The 18,394-nt window shown below is 33.0% G+C and overlaps 1 protein-coding gene across 2 annotated transcripts in view; it reads left to right on the top strand.

The window, feature by feature from the left end:
• Positions 1-17,443, top strand: part of RAB31 (RAB31, member RAS oncogene family) — a 28,280-nt gene extending 10,837 nt beyond the window's left edge. The window contains exons 3-7 of one of the 2 annotated variants that reach the window (XM_026699397.2): positions 510-591; positions 5,296-5,367; positions 8,083-8,189; positions 12,206-12,315; positions 13,143-17,443. In XM_026699397.2, the coding sequence (XP_026555182.1) occupies positions 510-591; positions 5,296-5,367; positions 8,083-8,189; positions 12,206-12,315; positions 13,143-13,240 (469 nt within the window). In that variant the 3' untranslated portion in view covers positions 13,241-17,443. Of the gene's footprint in view, positions 1-509; positions 592-5,274; positions 5,368-8,082; positions 8,190-12,205; positions 12,316-13,142 lie in introns of both variants that reach the window. The other variant, XM_087931055.1, reaches the window with a different exon arrangement.
• Positions 17,444-18,394: the final 951 nt, after the last annotated feature.

Below are 18,394 nucleotides of genomic sequence, written 5' to 3'. Positions count from 1 at the left end.
AATGAAATATAGCTCAGAATAAAGTTTCTTGTTTTACTTAATCTCTCATTATCTATTTGAATGCTATTGAAAATCAGATTATAATATTTAGGGCTGATTAGATGAAATTTCCTAGGTATGTTTCTGCTTCACTTAAAAGAACAATTTCATTTTGCAATTCATCACATTTTAACTGATTAGGATAGTGTAGTTTAAGTGGCTACTATGTCATTCATTGTCATTAATTCTTCTCGAATTTTACAAATGTGAATTCTTTCTAGAAAAGAAATAACATTTTCCTATTTGATTCCATATACATTGCATATGGTATGCATCATTATATTTAGCTTTTATATTGCCTGAAATATCTGCAAAATGTTTGCTATTTCTCAAAACATTAAGAAGAAATGCTTTGTTTTTTCCCTTGTGAAGATTACATTTCTAAAAATGTTGTTTTCTTAATTGGCAAATGCAGGCACCGTAATTTAATGTAAACTCTGCTTATGTGCAACTCTTCTTGTAAATTTTAGAGCTGCTTTTATGACTAAAACAGTCCCCTGTGGGAATGAACTTCATAAATTTCTGATCTGGGACACAGCAGGTCAGGAGAGGGTGAGTATGAGTCTTTTATCTAAAGACAGTATTTTTGATAAAGCGGGGGAACCAGCATCTGTAACATAGATACTGAAGGTAAGAAGGCATCGTATGTTTATATTGTTTTAAACCTCACAGTAATCTAAATTCTGTTTCAACAGAAACACTTGCATAATTAAACAAACAGAACACTAAATCATCAACAGATTGACATTTTCAGAATCACAATAATATGCAGCCAAGTTCTAGTTCCAGGCTTCTGGAAAGGGAAACATTTTGAACCATTACAATCTTCTAATTTCTGCTTTCTCAAGATCTTCTAGGCTTCATCTAATGGCCCAATCTCTGAACCATGTCTTTGTCTCTCCCTGTTTCTGACATAATATTCTTATGTTCCTACAATTGGCCTCATAGGAAAGGAGGTGAAGTAGTTACATCTGTAATACAAACTTGAATTTCCTTCCGTGCCGGTATCTTTAAAATCCGATGTACTTTCATCTATTTCAAACTGGTTCAGACTCTTCTGCTGTCTGTTGATGGGCTGAAGTGGGATCTGATGATTGGCCTCTTGCAATCAGCCAGCAATCTCATTGTGATGTGAAGGGGCAGCTTGCATTGCATCTCTTGCTACATTATGCTATTAATTCAACTTTTAATTCCTTTCCATTTGCCCTGTTGACAAAACTGCTCAGCTTATCAGTTGGCTTGACCATGCTGTCTGAAAGGTTTACAAGTTAGTTTAAGAGAGAGATTATGTAACTAATTTAACAATGCTAATTTGTTTTTATGTGTTTGTTTAAATTGTTACAATATGATCAAGTTGGTACATTGCTCTGTACTTAATTAGTATCATGATTGAGATATGAACCATGAACTAATATTGCTAATATAGTTTTATTTGACAATGGCAAGTAAAGTTCTTAGTTCACTTAATGACATCTTGTTTGCTAAGACTTCTATTACAGTTTCTTGAGCACAATATGCTTTTTTTTTTTTTTTGTAAATTTTATTTGAGTTTTCACAGAGAGATAAAAAATACAAATAAAACATCTTTTTTGAAAGTAGTGTAATCCCGGGTTACATTTCTTCGTACAGATACAAATTCAGGTTCATGCTCATTTTTATATTCTATTCCATATCTTATTACTATTTTACATTTTCTGCATAGCTTCTCCCCTCTTTTAATTTTCTCAATTTTATTTTAATTATCTCATCTCAATTCAAATCATTGTATTTATATTTTTTGTCTGTCCTGTTTCAATTATCTATTATCTTTTCTCATTAAACAAAATTTCTCCTGTAGTTACTGATTGGAGTATGACGCCTTTATATCTTTCCCCTAAAGTTGTAACATTCAATATAATACATAACTTCCATTCAGATTCTGCTTGGTACATTCTTAAAATACATACTGTATTCTTAAAAAAAGAAAAAATTATAAATGTATATAATTAAAACAACATTCCATTCCAATTCAATTCTATCATTAATATTAATATTCATTAAAGTCTTCATATCTTTAACGTTACTTTTCAATTAAATATCATACTTCTATGGGAACAATTATAAGCTTTCCGTAGTTAATTCCCCACCCCTCTTCACTTATATTTTATAAAACATTAACTAATTAAAATGTTCCCATTCCTTCCTAATTCAATTTTCTCATTTATTTTATTTCACTTATTTTATTCACAAACATTTCACTAAATTACACTATTTTATCCCTCATTTTAATCATACGTTGTTTCCAATTTTCTAAAGTTATTTCTATTACTAATATAATAATACAATCTTATGTACCTTTACAGAATCCCCTTTTCAGTTAGATTTTCATCCATTATCTCTAAATAGGTCCTGTTTCTCTATATCTTGCTCCGGTCCTTTGTAACTTCTTTTCCTTTCCTTCTTCCCTCTCCTCTTCTCTCTCCCCTTTTTACCCCCTTGTCTCTCTACCTCTATCTCTTCTGTATTCCCCTTTTCTGTTGCTTTCCAGTATTATACTTATTTTTCGAATTATTTTTGTTTTCTTTGGTTGTTTTTTTAAGTCTTAAATTCTCCATTCTCTTTCCCCCCTTTCCTTTTTCTTCCCCACATAAAATTGCTTGTTCATTAAAGATGGCTTCTCCTTTGTCCCAGTCTTCTTGTTTTGCAGTCTTTTCTTGTTGTTTCTCATAGTTCCAAATCTCTATTTCTAAGAATTGAAAAACGAAGCCAAAAGAACCCTTCCCTTCTTGTGCAACTTCTCTGTACTTTTTAAGTTCCATTTTCAATTCATCCAGAAGTGGTGCCATTGTATAAATGTTTAAACAACCACCCGATTGATTTTAGTCATTCAAATATAATAACCAAAAATCCAAATACACGCAAGCTGTTTCTTTTTTGCTCTTTTTTTTCACTTTCTCTTCCTGGGGTTACTATTTAGTTGCAAAGTTTCAGTTAAAATGTATCTTTTAGAGGTCTTGTTGAAGTTTTACTGTAGATTCTTTTTAATTCCAGGCAGTCTCCTCCCTCTTCCGGATCCTGCCCTTATTCTTTTTCTCTCCCTTCCTGCTTATGAAAAAGAAAATTTTTAATGTCCAGAAATCTTTATTATCCCTTTGGCATTTTGTTTTATTTTCAGCTTAATTGCCTATTGATGTCAAAGTGGATTTTTCCGATTTCTTATTTAAGTCTCTTAGTATAGGGAAGGAGAGAGAAGGAAAAAAAAAAGGCAAACCTTTCCCTTTTCCCTTTCCTTCGCTGCTTCCGACTCTGTTATTTTTTGTAAGTTTACAATGTTATTTTTTGTAAGTTTAAATTCCAGGGTACCTTAGTGGTTGCTTTTACAATTTAACCCGGTCAGCCAAAACTTTCACTTCTTATCTTCCTCCTGCACATTCTTTTCCGGTTGAGTTCTTCTTTGTGGTGGCCATTTCTGACCACCACTGCAACCGCCTTCGGGAAAGGGAGTAATGGCCAGCCGAGGAGGAGAGATGCGTCTCTCCTCAACCCTGCTGGCGGTCTCCCCCCTCTTCACCACCTCTACGGGGTGGCTTAGCCCTGAAACCAGCCGGCTCGGGGTGCTCCAGCGATGAGCCCAGACCGAAACCGTGCACAATCGCGGATTTCTGTCTGTCGCCGAAGCCCTTCAAACCCAGCACAATATGCTATTATTGATTTCTACCAGTAGCTTATTGTTGCTCCATCTAATTATTATACTTTGCAAAAAATATGAGATTTCCTGATCTTGGGGGGGAAAGAAAATATTTATCTTTTCTTCCATATAGCAAACTATATGAAAGAGAAAGCAAACAAGAAAATTTATAGAGGCCTGAGATTTTTTTTAAAAAAAAGTTATATTAAAGAATGTCAACTTAGTAGAATAATCATTGTTTAAAAGTATTTTCTGAAAGTCATACAAAGAGTGTTTTTTTTGTTTCAGTTGATTAAATTCAAAATGCCTTGCTTGTATTGTGAAAAATAAACACTCTTTTATAAGTTGCTATGTGTGTGTAGGAATGGCAGAATCTGGAGGCGGTGTTAAAAGAGGGATCAGCCTAGAATTTCTACCTAACCACAGCTGAACTAAGTCGAAACTCTCTTGAATTCCATTGACCTTTATCTAACTCCAAGCAGGTGCTAACTATTAGTTGAGAAGATTTATGTGCATAAACATGAGTTCCAATAAATCAATTTAATTGGACCTTCACCTGTAGACCTGATCTTTCATTCCAGTATGTATCTCAGTAGTGTGTGTGTGTAAGAAGGGGGGGGGGGAGAGGAAGAGAGAGAGAGAGAGAAAGGGGGGGGGAATGAGAATATGAATGGCCAGATGTTTCTCTCTGATGTTTTCTTGGATCCTTGATTATTTAGCAAGCTCTATGGCTTGAAAAATAATCTGTGCTTCCTTGAAATGTGGTTTTACTCTGGCAAGTCTAACATGAATTACACTCTCCCTAGAACAGCTACTCTAAAAATGATGGTGGGTCTTAAATTAGGGCCAGGAGATATTGATTGTAACCAGGAACAAGTAATCTTAAAACTACTAGGTTGAGGGATACACATTCAGGTGCATCTATTCTTTATCTCTTTCATTCCTTTTCTGTCTTTTTATTTGAATACACATCATCCATCTTGAAAAGATTTGTTTGAAGGAAGGGAAAGTAAGAAGAGTTCTCTTTTTTTCTCAGGGTTAATCACAGGCCAAGATAGCTGTGTGCATATGTAGAACTAAAAATGTGATGCTACTACTTTAGGAGGTATATTGACTACCAATGTTATCATTTTTAAAAAGCTGAATGGGCATAGTTTAAATAGTTTCAGCTCTGGGTTGGATCTGTCTATCCTGCAAAAACTGGAAGAAAAACTTGTTAAGATCCCATCACTTGAGTGCCACCTATAGGAATCTACAGGCTGAGTCTTCTTCTCAATGGTAGATCCCTTCTTTGGAACACTTTGTTCCTGATGTTCTGTTAACCTCCTTATGCAGCTTCAGAAGAGTCTTGGAAATCACAGTTCAGGAGGATGACTTATCCCATTGCATAGGAGAAAGCATTCTAGGGTGCTATGATTTTATTTTAATGCTTTTTATTACTTGATATAAGCCACAGCTATTAGTTAAGTAAATATAGGAAAGAAGAGAGAGAGAGAGCAGATATATTAATTTAATGCTATCGTATTTTTTTGACTTACATAATACAATATATAACTTTTTGATTCTAGTTTTTGTTCCATGTTTCACAGTTTCATTCGCTGGCACCTATGTACTATCGTGGATCAGCGGCAGCTATTATAGTTTACGACATAACTAGCCAGGTGAGCTTACCGTTATCTCATTATTGACATTTATTAAAAAATCCAACTCAATTGTGTTTTTCTGTCAGCATCCTATTATGCTGGCTTAGAGAACAATCCAGCATAAAAGTTAGTAATTCATATTTTCATAAGATTTTTAGATATTATTAAATCAAGATAATTAAAACATAACATTATTTTCTTTTAATCTTTTAAACCAGGTTGGCAATCTTTTGAGATTGAGGGGTTTTAAAGATGACACTAAGTGTACTTTGGGACACTATTTTTTTTACATTATTTGTGCTGAATTTCAGCAGACAAGGGCTGTAGACAGATGTTTTTTGCCCATCACTCATATAAATACAGTGTGAACTTTGCTGTGTCGCTTCATAAAATAATCAAATTCATTTCAGGCAGGTTTAGGGGCCAGCTTCTCAATTTGGAATTTCACTTTGCGAATTTTGATCTTTGTGAGTTTCTCTGTTACTGAAAATGAACCCATAATTACAAAAAAAAATTGCTTGGTGGAATTATATGAAAGGTGCAACACAATTCTTTCTTTGTTTTTCATGCCTTGAGTAGTAAACAGTAAGGGTTTCTGTCTAGCTGCAGTCTATTTCATATTTGCCCAAAATGTCAATGTGTAATTGATCCTTTTTTTTTTTTTGAGCTTCCCATGTCCAAGCTTCTTACATGTTCCCATTGCAATTTTGTCTTTTACACCTTTGAATCTCATTTTTCTGTATTGAAACATCAGCAATTTGATGTCTGGCAGTGTTTAATTTAACTGTGTCGTATACATACTCAAGTTTTCTTCAGAAGCATGTTGAGTGCCACCTGACCTGAGGGGCCTATTATCCATCACAACATTGACAGTCTCTTTATTCCTGTGGTTTTCTTGGTAAAGTATGAGTGGTTGTCTTCTCCCAGACGGTATGAACTGATGCTTTTGCCATTGTCATTGACATGATCATATGCCTGCATCACCTTCCTATATCAGCACTGCCCACTGCTTACCTTAATAGAAAGTAAGTAGTACTTGCTTACCTTAGTAGAACAACTTGGGTGATGTTTGTGCTTTGGATGCCTCTGCTAGAAGTATGCTTTGGATACATACTCCTGGCCTGCTTTGTTAACTGTCCAAAGAACACATACCAAACACACAACATGACCATGCTAAGGTAGCATAGCATAAGTGCAGTACATACATTTTGCACTGGGTGGATGTAGAAATGAGAAAATAATTCCAACACTTAATTTTGTTAGAAAACTTCTGCGTCTCCCTCAAGGCACTTTTGCTACTCATTTAAGAATAAGACAAGAAGGATTTAGTTAGAATAAATTAACAAAATCTTATCCTTCATATTACTGGAAAAGAAACAAATTCAAAAAACACTGAGGCGGTATGATAACTGACATAGCTAGTTTGGTGCAATATATGAAATGTTTAAATTGTATTATTTTAGGAAAAACAGATGAATTTTGCAGTACTTATCCATTCTCTGTGTATGAATTTATAACATATTTAACTTCATTGCAGTCATTAAACAGCACAGTAATTTAACTGTGTAAGCCATGCTTTTTGCATATTTCAAGCTTCATAAAAGAGTTGCTCTCTGTCTGCAGTGAAAGATAGCAAATATTACAATCCACATTGTCAGTTTTATGACATAAATGCTGGGCTTTGATATTTATTGATATATTTTCAGGCTCTGAAACGGAATGCATTAAAGATTTGCTATTGGATGTGATTGGTTATATTGGTTATATTGGTTATTGGTTATTGGCCATTTTTGCTTTGTATTGCAAACTTAAAAGGACCAGACAATCCACATTTTTGAATGTATACTGTTAGAATAGGTCTTACTGTAGTTATAAAATTTAATGTCACAATGTTTATTATAAATACTAATCTATATTTGTAATAATGTTTTTTGTATTTTTCTGTTATTCATTCCGCACTGTATCTTAAACTTGATTATTATTCTTTAATAAAGTTTGTTATAATCAGGTATAGCAACTAAAATCAATTCTGATTTTGATATACAGCAATACAAATTGAACTGCCTACTTTAAAATATGATAAGTTAGCCTTATTGTATTTGAGGTCTCTTTCTCATTCTGCTGAGTATACGAAGAATGTGTGTATGTGTGTGTGTGTATATATATAAATTGTGTGTGTGTGTGTGTGTGTATGTATTGTGTGTATGTATGTGTATTCCTATTAATCATTAGCATTGCTTTTTATTTATTTCCCATACTTTGCTTCCTTTTGCAAAATACTGAAAAATTGAATATGTATTTTTGATTTCCAGAACATTTTTGTGAAAGTTTTATCTAATTAAAAACTGGATTATATAGCTACAGTATATTGCCCTGATGTTCCTTTTGCAGATGTTAATTATTACTATGAACAAGCCTTTTATTAATAAGCATGTCTTGAAAACACAAGTGCTCTCTTTATTTGTTTCTCACATAGGTTTTCTCTCATATGTTTTCTGAATATATAGAGGGAGGAAGCATGTGATGTAGAAATTTTTCTATGAATATATATTGTTATATATGAGTCCCAGGGTATCTATGTACAACTTTGGTTGGTTGGCTATGGCATTATAGAAACATATCTCATTTTGCTTAGTATTCTAGATTGTTTGTACCATTATGGATTTTATACATTGTCTTCAAATATTATGCTTCAATTTAATAAGTTCATTTTGACTTATGTATTTAATTTAGGATTCATTCCCTATAATGAAGAAGTGGGTAAAAGAATTAAAAGAACGTGGTCCTGAAAACATTGTAATGGCTATCGTTGGAAACAAGTGTGACCTTTCTGATATTAGGTATATATTTTGATATATTTACTTTTTGCAGTTTTCCATTGCTTTTTCTACAGTATGACAAATTCAGAAATACATTTTATATTATTTTTAAAAATTAAAAATTAAACCAATGCAAATAATAACAGAACTGTTATTTATTGAAATTTATTTAATTTAAGAAATAAAGATGTCTACTGTTTCAAAATAATACTAGTAATATACTATTCCATCTTAAATATTTTTACTGTTCTAGCCTTGTCTACTTTTTTGTCCAAATTGTTTTATTTATTCACAACTCAATCCTCAAAACTGGGGTGCCTTTAACATAATATTTGTATTAACTCACTATTGTACCCTGCCTCTCTTTAAACCAATGTTTTTCAAACTTGGTAACTTTAAGACATGTGTTTAACTGCTAGAAGTCTTAAAGCTGCCAAATTTGAAAAACGTAGCTCTATACTATTAGAATTCTGTCTTGCTGGATGTTGTCACTTAGTCCAATGGCTATATGTTGCCCATGTACTATCCTTTCCCACCATTCCTTTCCCACAGCTAGAAAGGGCAACAGTTATGTTTCTTTTATTTGTCTCCAATCCATGTCAATGGCTTTCATAGTTTTCCTTGGCATTGCTGAGTAGAAACAAACTTGAGCTTTCCATCAAGCTCTTTCAACTACTACTCCAATAAAAACACAGAATTGCACTTCTACTACATGTAGCTTGAGTTTTCTCCTGGCAGGGGACCCAACATTAAGAGCCGCGGTGGCACAATGGTTAGGATGCAATATTGCAGGCTACTTCTGCTGACAGCCAGCTGCCTGCAATTTGGCAGATCGAATTTCACCCGGCTCAAGGTTGACTCAGCCTTCCATCTTTCTAAAATGGGTAAAATGAGGACCCAGATTGTTGGGGGGGGAACATGCTGACTCTAAACTGCTTAAAAAGGGCTGTAAAAGCTTTGTGAATCGGTATAGAAGTCTAAGTGCTATTGCTATTGCATATACCTTCATTATTACTGCAGAGAGTCCAATTCTGTCTGTGGGACTTGGAAGTTTGCATATTCTGTCTGTCAGACTCCCATGCAAAATTGTAGTGTCCCGTTTGTTTGCCTTGGTCACAATACACAAAAACTCTAGTCTAGATGTGGTCTCTATAAATGACTATAAATGTTTTTTTCTTTTTTGTATTTGTTAACTTTCTTCTGGGGGAACAACTTACTGTAAGTATCTAATCAATGATTAGTATCTAATCATTGAGACAGATTTGTTATTATGGAATATAAACTTTCTATTGGAACAAACTTTATTTTTGTTTTTAACAACAAATCATCTCCTTCACTAGAACCTTTTAAATCTATTGCTCATAATAGATTATACAAAAATCCAGAGAACTTAACTGATTTTTAAATGAATTTATTTTCTGCAAAAGACAAAGTTAAATAGTTGATTAACATATATACTATAAAACAACCAGTCCTGATACTTATTAATTATTTAATTCATTTGTATATAGGACTCTAGCTGGTCACAACAATTCACATACACACACACACACACACACCTCAAACACTCATGCTAAAATCACTATTAAAAATGCAAATGCAAAAAATAGTAAAAAGGTAAATATAATCAATAATTCAATTCATTATAACCACTGGAAATGGTTCCCACCTTTCAATCAGTTACAGTACATATAGTTTTCCATACATTTTGAAAAGTGAGTAAATTTTAGGATAATTGGTAGACAATCTCTTAAATAAACCCCCCCAAAAATTAAAGGAGAAAATATTTTGTGTTAAAACATAAATTATATTATCGGGATTTATTGTGTGGATCCAGGTTTTAGGAATAAACATTTCCATATTTAATAATACATTTTACCTCATTTATGAATTATAGCTCAAAATGGTAATATGAATTTCCCCTAATTTTATACTCACACCAACAAACCTCTGTTGGACTAAGAGCAAGGGGCTAGCCCAGCGTTACTGGTTGAGCTGTGTAGTAGAAAAGATTGGTTTTTCTTCTCCTAGCCCCCTATCTTAACCATAATTACTGTATGAAGTCCTTTACTTCATAGTTGATCAGGATTTGACTTATATCTTACCTTAGTCAATATATTTAGAGAAACATTTAGAAATAATAACGAAAAGGAATTTAAAAAGTTATAACATGTTCTTAGATATTTGCTTTATAAAATTAAGAGTTGCAAGCCATGCTATTTGGTTACAAACTGTAATCAGGTGTTGGGAACAAAATCACATAGTTATAATTCTGGGTTGTTGTTTTCTTTGACAGAACCACATGATTTCTTGCCATTAGAAGTTCAGGCACAGTGAAGCCCTTTGTGTATTCATAAGTCATTAACATTTTTATTGCTTTAATTTTTTTAAAATTATGTCTATTAATCTAAGCCCAAAACAAGAATACTGAATTCTAAGGCTTTAAATAATCTTACTTTTGATGTTTGGGCAAAGGTTCCATTTCTCAAGTTTTGATTAGCTTGACTATATTTAGATTTGTAAAAAAAAAGAGGAAGAGCAGGAAAGACTTCTAACCAAACGTGAGAATGCAGAACCAGAAGCACCCTTCTGCAACTCTTATAAAGATACAAAATACTTCAGTGTTAATTTAACTTATAATAAACATTAACTTAGATAATTTCAATTTAGTGTTAGTTCCACATAGGGTAGATGGTTTCTTTCATTACCTTGGTTCTCATAATAATGGAACAGGTTAAAGCACTTAAAAGATAAAAGTTCAGAAAATAATTTTAATGAGAGACTGTAAAAGAGAAAGTTTATTGTAGTTTATTTTGATGGAGGAGATACTTAAAGTAGTATCAAAATGAATGTACAAAGCTAAAACTTAAAAAAAATTCCATAATTATGCACCAGGAAATATAATATTATATAGATGGAATGATATTAGACTTGAGACATCAGTAGTGTGGCAAATGATGTTTTGCTCCAGATTAAAATAAGAAAAATTATTATTTTTGCTAAGGTACCTATTTAAATTTATAAAAATCCAAACATTTTTATTGATTGATTGATTGATATACACATACGTACATACATATATACATACATATGACTGAACCAAGTACCAGTTGTATTCTTGTAGAAAATATAAAGGAAGTTGAAAAAATGTGATCTATAGATTATCTACGTGGTAGGTTGAACTTAAAAGAGCTTGATAAAAAGAAAAAGGAAAGTGTGAAACATAATCAAATATTAAAATTTCCAATAGTTTTTTGATTTATGTAAAACATAGAATTCTTAATTTCTCAAAATGAAATATTAAATTTTATTTAAGTGGATATTAAGATGGGTTTCATACATGGATCATTCTAGAACAGCATTTGCAGGCTTTGAAAACTTCCAATAAGGAATCTTACATATTCCTGTTTTGCAAAAATGCATTAGCATACAACAGAAATACATTATCTGATTTCTTTAACATGAATATCTATGGAACACTGCATATGGAAAATATTTGTAAAAAATTAAAACCTGAATTAAGTTATTTCAAACTGATTAAAGAAAAATAATTGAAAATAAAAGACTTTATTCAGTGATCAATTAATTGTATAAGTAGATTTGAATTTTTCTTTAAAATGTTCATTAAATTATTAACTGAACTCTCATTGAATTTTTTAATACATCTTAAAGAATGTTATTCTGATATAAGCCACTTATGGAACAAATGCATAATAAATAAATAAATAAATAGGCCCAACTGCTGGGGTGCCTAGGTGTTACAGTCACAATTTTATTTAAAAAGGTAGACAGATCCTAATGTGGTCAGAAAACACTCATGGATTTTGTGTTGTATTGCACTGTACAACCAAAGAATTTTGTTCATACAGCTTCTTTCCATCATCTGTAGATTTGGGGAGAACAAGAAGAAATTATATTTCTGATATGAGAAACAATAAATAAATATTTACTGTGCTCAAATTATGAAAAATAATATAGTTGAACTAAACGTTCTGTTGCACAACAACTTAATTTAAACTTATAAAACTTTATTTTAGGGAGGTACCTATGAAAGATGCCAAAGAATATGCAGAATCTATAGGTGCAATTTTTGTTGAGACTAGTGCCAAAAACGCAATTAACATTGAAGAACTCTTTCAAGCAATCAGTAAGTAAACTTAGAATTTGTTCTTGCATATTTAAGCTTGTACAACTCAAAAAGTTGTGTTATTTAGGTCACAGCTTTGCTAAAGCTCTAGTTTATTTCTCACAAAAGGACAATGAAAGAGATAATTGTTTCACAGAGAATCATATAGATATACTTCTAGAGAGGTATTATTCAAAATATTTCACCTCATACTAATTCAGAATAAATTATTTTTCTTCTGTTATAAATTCAGGAATTAATATTTTTAAGAATATTATAGCATATATCCTTAATTCCTGAAACTTTGGAGATGGGATGGGTATTCTACCTATCTCTATTTGTTTGAACCTAATTATCTCTGTAGAGCAATCATTTTAAACAATGAAGCTGGATTTGAAAATTACAAAGTCAAAACAAAAGTTCTGCTGACCATTTAAGCAGTAAAACAAGCAATAGAGTACTCAAAAGATGAGGGAGTAGGTCCCCAAACAAGCAAAGTACCTGAGCTTAAATTCAACCCATTTTTGGCAGTGGTTTCGAAGCCGAAAGCACCAGCCTGAAGATGGCGAGTGGGACCTCGTCGAAACATTGCCAGGATACTCTTAATCTTACGTGGGAAAAGACCCAATCATGCCAAGACCTGCGTATGTATGTATGTATGTATGCATGCATGCATGTATCCTGCAATTGATTAGGTTCATAATGATTCACCTTCCATATCATATAGGAAATCCTATATTGTAGCTAGGAAACCCTATTTTCAAGCATTTAGAGAAGCTGTAAGATTTTAACAATTGTATATGGTATTGTTGTTTTTTTTTTGGTTTTTTGCTTTTAAACCGTTCTAGGCCAGCAGATTCCACCTTTCGAAACTCATGAAAATGACAACAGTAGAACAATCAAACTCAGGAAGGAGACAGCTCAGACAACACGAAGATGCTGTTAAACCAGAACTGGTTTGATGCACTTGAAAATAAAACAAGATCATTTATTTATTGAACGACGGACTTCAGAAAGCCAACAACATGGTGCACTCTCTAAAAACAGTAGTATCAGTATTTTTTATTGATGGGATTAGTAGGAGAAAAATATCTTTCTAATGAATTCTGCAGAATTCTCCAGACAATTAGTTTAAGCTGTAAACTGGTTGAAACAATGACTCAAATTATTTGGAATAATCTGTTTAAACTGTTGACTATTCTAAAGAAGCAATAACAATTTTTTTGCAAATCTTTTTTATATTTTCAGTATGTTTTCTCATTGTGTATAATTTTACAGAATTATAATGCACAGTATTATAATCAAATGAAGAAGGTTTTATTTTACTGGATTTGGCTTCTACTATTTTTAGAATTATTTTTAAAGGTATAAATGACATACTTAAACTTCTGCATCCCATGCAGATAAAATCTAGTGACAATAACAATTCTAATAAATGTTAAACTGTTACTTCTGTATTGGAAAAGCAAAATCATTGAAATGTAAACACTTTAAGTTAAACAGCAGCAGTGGTTTTGGGTATACTAAATATTGCAGAATGTTAAAGGCAAACAGACATTTCATCAAAAGCCAAAAAAGACCAGGATACATTTTCTATTGAATTCATTTAAATTTGAAATAATTTACAACAATCTGCAGTCTGAATACAAAAGTTCTATACTTGTATTTTTTCTTATTCTTTAGTTTAATATAGTTATCTGCATCTATATCTTTGATCTGTCTGTTTCTTACTTAGTAACAATACAGATGCAAGGTGGAGTCCAAGGAAGTTGAAAACAATACAACCTTTTTTTATCTGAGTCCTTTTTGTAAGAGATTGAGTATTAAGCTGATATCATACCAAGCTGATACAAACAACAACAACCACCCACTGAAAGATCTCAGTACTGTCAGCCCTCTCAGATACACCAGACAGGAAACATGACTAGTTTCCAGACTGAGAAATTTCATCAATATATTGTCACACAATTTGGGGAGGACACTCTTGAGATTGGTGCGAGAGAAATCAGTGCATTCCGGTGACTTATTCAGACTGAGAAAGCTGCTTGGGTTATCAGCAAAACATCTCAAACCCACAAGGAAATAAGTCCAGTTGCCATGACTCGATTTCCAGATGATTAGATAAACTAATTCCACTTTATTGTAATGCTACATTAATAAAATCTTGTAAGACTGAAAGTACAGTGATACCTTGGTATTGTTAAATGGTATGGGGAGACAGGACAAGTACTAAGAATGACGAGTGCCAAACAAACCACCTGACTTATGATACGACCCTTTGTTTTGGCCAGGAAGGACTTCCTGTCTCTCCCTTTTCCAATACCAGTGACCTTCCCAGCATGGCCAACTTCCTGTCTGCCTTCTGCAGCTGACCTCCTCTTCCTTTTGCAGTGACCTTCCCAGTTTGGCTAACTTCCTGTCCCTTCACCACAAACTGCCCCCCTTTAACGAAAGCAGTGTATCAGGTACCAACAAAGAATGAATACCGGGACAACATTTTTGTGTCAAAATGTGTTGTGTAGCAAATTTAACAAGTTTTGATGCCATAGCGCACCAAAGTATCACTGTACAAACTTCTCACCACCACGGTTAGTTCCCTGAGCCATTCAAGTGGGTTTTTCCTAAGTTTCCTTGTTAAGCACTGGGGGCTCCTGCCTTTCTTGTTGAATTGTTTCCTAAATAGCATATTTTCCCCAAGGTTATTCACACATTCCATTACAGTACTGATATATTTTATTTCATGCTTCCTTTGTTGTAAATTGCATATATGTTGAAGTTGCTACATGTGCAGTATAACTAATAAAGATTCCATCCTAAAAGTGTATAATAGTAAAAAGTGACAAATACAGAATTAGGAAATTCTATAGATTTTTTCATGCCTTAAACTTATACAGTGAAAGACTTTTAAGAGTCAATCCTGACTTGATGGTACATTAGTTCTGTATAGATAGTACATAATTAGTTCTGCATATCTACAGGGTAGAATCATAGAAGGAATATCAATAACTATTTAGTCTGACTACCTGCTTGAAATAGCATCTTTATATTGCTTGTTATTACAGAATTGCATGTTTAGATGTTATTTTGTAGAAGTTGTGGAGGCACAAAATATTTCTAAGTAGAAATAAGAGAGGACACTAATTTTTGCCATCTGTAGGATGCTCATGTTGAATCACATTTTTCAACATAATATGTTTCAGGGTGGCTACAGAAAAAAAGTCCTTGAAAACTCCTTTTGAACGAATAGAACAGAATAGATGTTCTGTGAAGAAGCTTTGATGCTCATTCTTCTATTATACAATACAGACCTTTAGCTAAACCCCTATTATTTTGACAGTAAAAACAGTCAAATTAGAATAATTACCTAATATAGCCTAAAAAAAGTTGTGATTATCTTTTTTTGAGAATAATTAGTGAATAACTTTTGGGGTTGAAATTTTCTGCCAAAATTTATATCCAATTTTGCTAAGAAGATTGGCATAAGAATGAACAGTATAATTTTTAGTGGAAGAGTATTAGAAAAATAGTATATTAAATCTTTTAGGGGTTCTTTGCAAAGGTTCGGCCAAATATTTACTTCTGTACACAGCACAGCGACTTATAAGAAAAGAAAGTAAATATTTGAGAATCAAGTTCATACATAAAAGTTAAAATGGAAAGAAAACAAAGCCTAGCATCATTATTTTACAGTGGCAACTTAAGGAGCTGTGCAATTCAGTGAATAAATAACAAAAATTGAGGCAATATTATGTCTATTTATGTAGTAGTAGACCCAATCAATGCCATGTGATATTTTCCCAAGTATATATTCATTCAATTGCAGAGCTTCTGAAATTGCCATTGTAAAATATTGGTGGAAATCTTTGTTTTCTTTCCATTTTAACTTTTATGTATGAAGTTGGCAGGTTATATTAATTTGATTTCTAGTTTTGTGTTCAGTATTGTAGTTAAGGTGAAGCAAAACAAATCCTGCTGTAAAAATAAATCCAAATCTTCTTAGTTGAGTGGGAAATGAACATGTTTCGTATCGCTCTTAACTGGGAGAAAAATTCTCATCACAAAACAATCCTTAACTTTAGATTACACCTGGATTTGCCTAACATGCTAGCCCAAAATATGTTGTGGAAATGTGATTTATTTATAATTGAAAATATGATATGAACTAAGGAAATGGGTTAATTTAGTAAATTATGTTTCAGCTAATCACGAGGATTGTGTGAGCAAAGCAAAATAAAGAGGCATGGGACCACAAACAAACATTTTTCTACCAACAATTTCTGAGCCCACCCCCCCATTACATTGAAAAGAAAGTTCTTGACAATGAAAACCCTCTGAACATATCAGAATTGGAGTAATATATATAGGGTGAATTCCTACTATTCAGGTTCAATGCTTGAGATTGACTTTATGGTGTTCCACTGAAAAGTTTTCTGTAAAAGAATTTTCTTGAATCAATTCTTACCTCCAAAACAATAATGAAGGTAGAGAAAATAAGACCCTTATGTGTGTCTCCTGTAACCTACCTCTTCAGATTCCAAAAAGATTCATAAAGGGTCTTTTTGGAGTGAGAAGAATTGGTAAAATAAAATAAAAGTTGCACTTCCAGTAGGTTTGATTCCTACTTTCTCTATAAATAAAGTAGCATACCTGCTTGTGTGCTAGGTAGTATAAGATGGCATGAAAATTTATCTTTAAAGAAATGGCAGAATTATGTTACTCAAGCAAGAGAATCAAATTATTTTTTTCTGTTAAGTATTCACAGATTATTTTTATTCTTATCCAAGTCAACACTATTTAATTAGAGTCTTTCATTGTATAGTATAGCCCATTGTAGTAATATTTCAGTGCACAGGGCACTTTGCTTATCTATATATTCTACACAATACACATTTTTCTTTTAAAAAATCAGATTTGTTTAAACCTAAACAAAAATAATGCATTGTACTCTTTGAATTATTTATATCAAATGTTGACTGAATGGGCTGGACCCATTAATGTATGGAATGTTGTAATCTATTAATATTGTTTGCTCTATCTATTAATATTATTTGCTCCATATAATAATTGTACAATAGCCAACAAGATTTGAGCTTGTAACAATGTTTTAATTTACCTCTAGTAAGCAATACTAATAAATGTTTGTAATTTCTGTGATGCGGTCTTTCATAGTTGACAGAAATTAAGTGTAACTGAAGAGCAGTTCTTGCAAGATTCTTCATGAATAAAATAACCAATTCATTATAATACATTAGACACTACTTGAATAAGCTAAGATAATTGACTTCACTACCTGTGAAGTCATCTTAGATCCGTGATGGTGAACCTATGGCACGTTGCTCTGGATCAGGTTCACTGCACATGCACGCACGCCTCCTGCCAGCCGGCTGATTGTCGGGTATCTGCCGAGCATGCGTGGGGGGGTAGGGCCCATGTTTCTCCCACGTGTGCATGCACAGCGGTGCGCAGGTCATGGGCGCATTTCATTATGGGTGGAGGCACGTGTTCACACGCATGCATGCACACACTTTTGGCACGCAACAACGGTAAAGTTAGCCATCACTGTCTTAGGTGATCTTGAAAAATCTGAAAGTGTAGTTGGGTTCTAGGTCATATGCTACCTGGATTGTGTTGTCAGCTTTGAAATAATTTACCTGTTCCCCAAGACAGCATCTCTAAATCTGGCTGCATTAGACAACATTTTTTCAACTTTCCTTATTTTGCTGAAGATTCTGGAGAAGATAGTGAGATTTCAATTAGAGAGTCATAATGAAACAGATAATCTGGATTTCTTTCAATCAATTATTATCAAATGGCATTGGTTACCATCAGATTGATTATTTTTTTTAGGATTGGATGGTACAGACAGGATATCCCTCTTATCCTGTTAGACATCTTTGATGTGATCAAGCACAGAATCTTTGTAGACTACAGAATTTGAAGACCGGGAGGCAGTGGGTTTTAATAGTTCTATCCTTACTCACAATCAGTCGCAGAGAAGGAATAATTGAACCCATGATTGCACTAATAAGTATTACAGGGCTTGACCCTCTGTTCTGTACTATTTAACATCTGCGTATTTCCATCCCAAACCAGGCCAGAG

This window comes from Pseudonaja textilis, chromosome 3, assembly GCF_049901715.1.
Source record: "Pseudonaja textilis isolate UNSWEBS1 chromosome 3, rPseTex1.2, whole genome shotgun sequence".
Classification (NCBI taxonomy): Eukaryota; Metazoa; Chordata; class Lepidosauria; order Squamata; family Elapidae; genus Pseudonaja; species Pseudonaja textilis.
The sequence above is the reverse complement of the archived record's forward strand: the minus strand, read 5'-3'. Positions and strand labels throughout refer to the sequence as shown.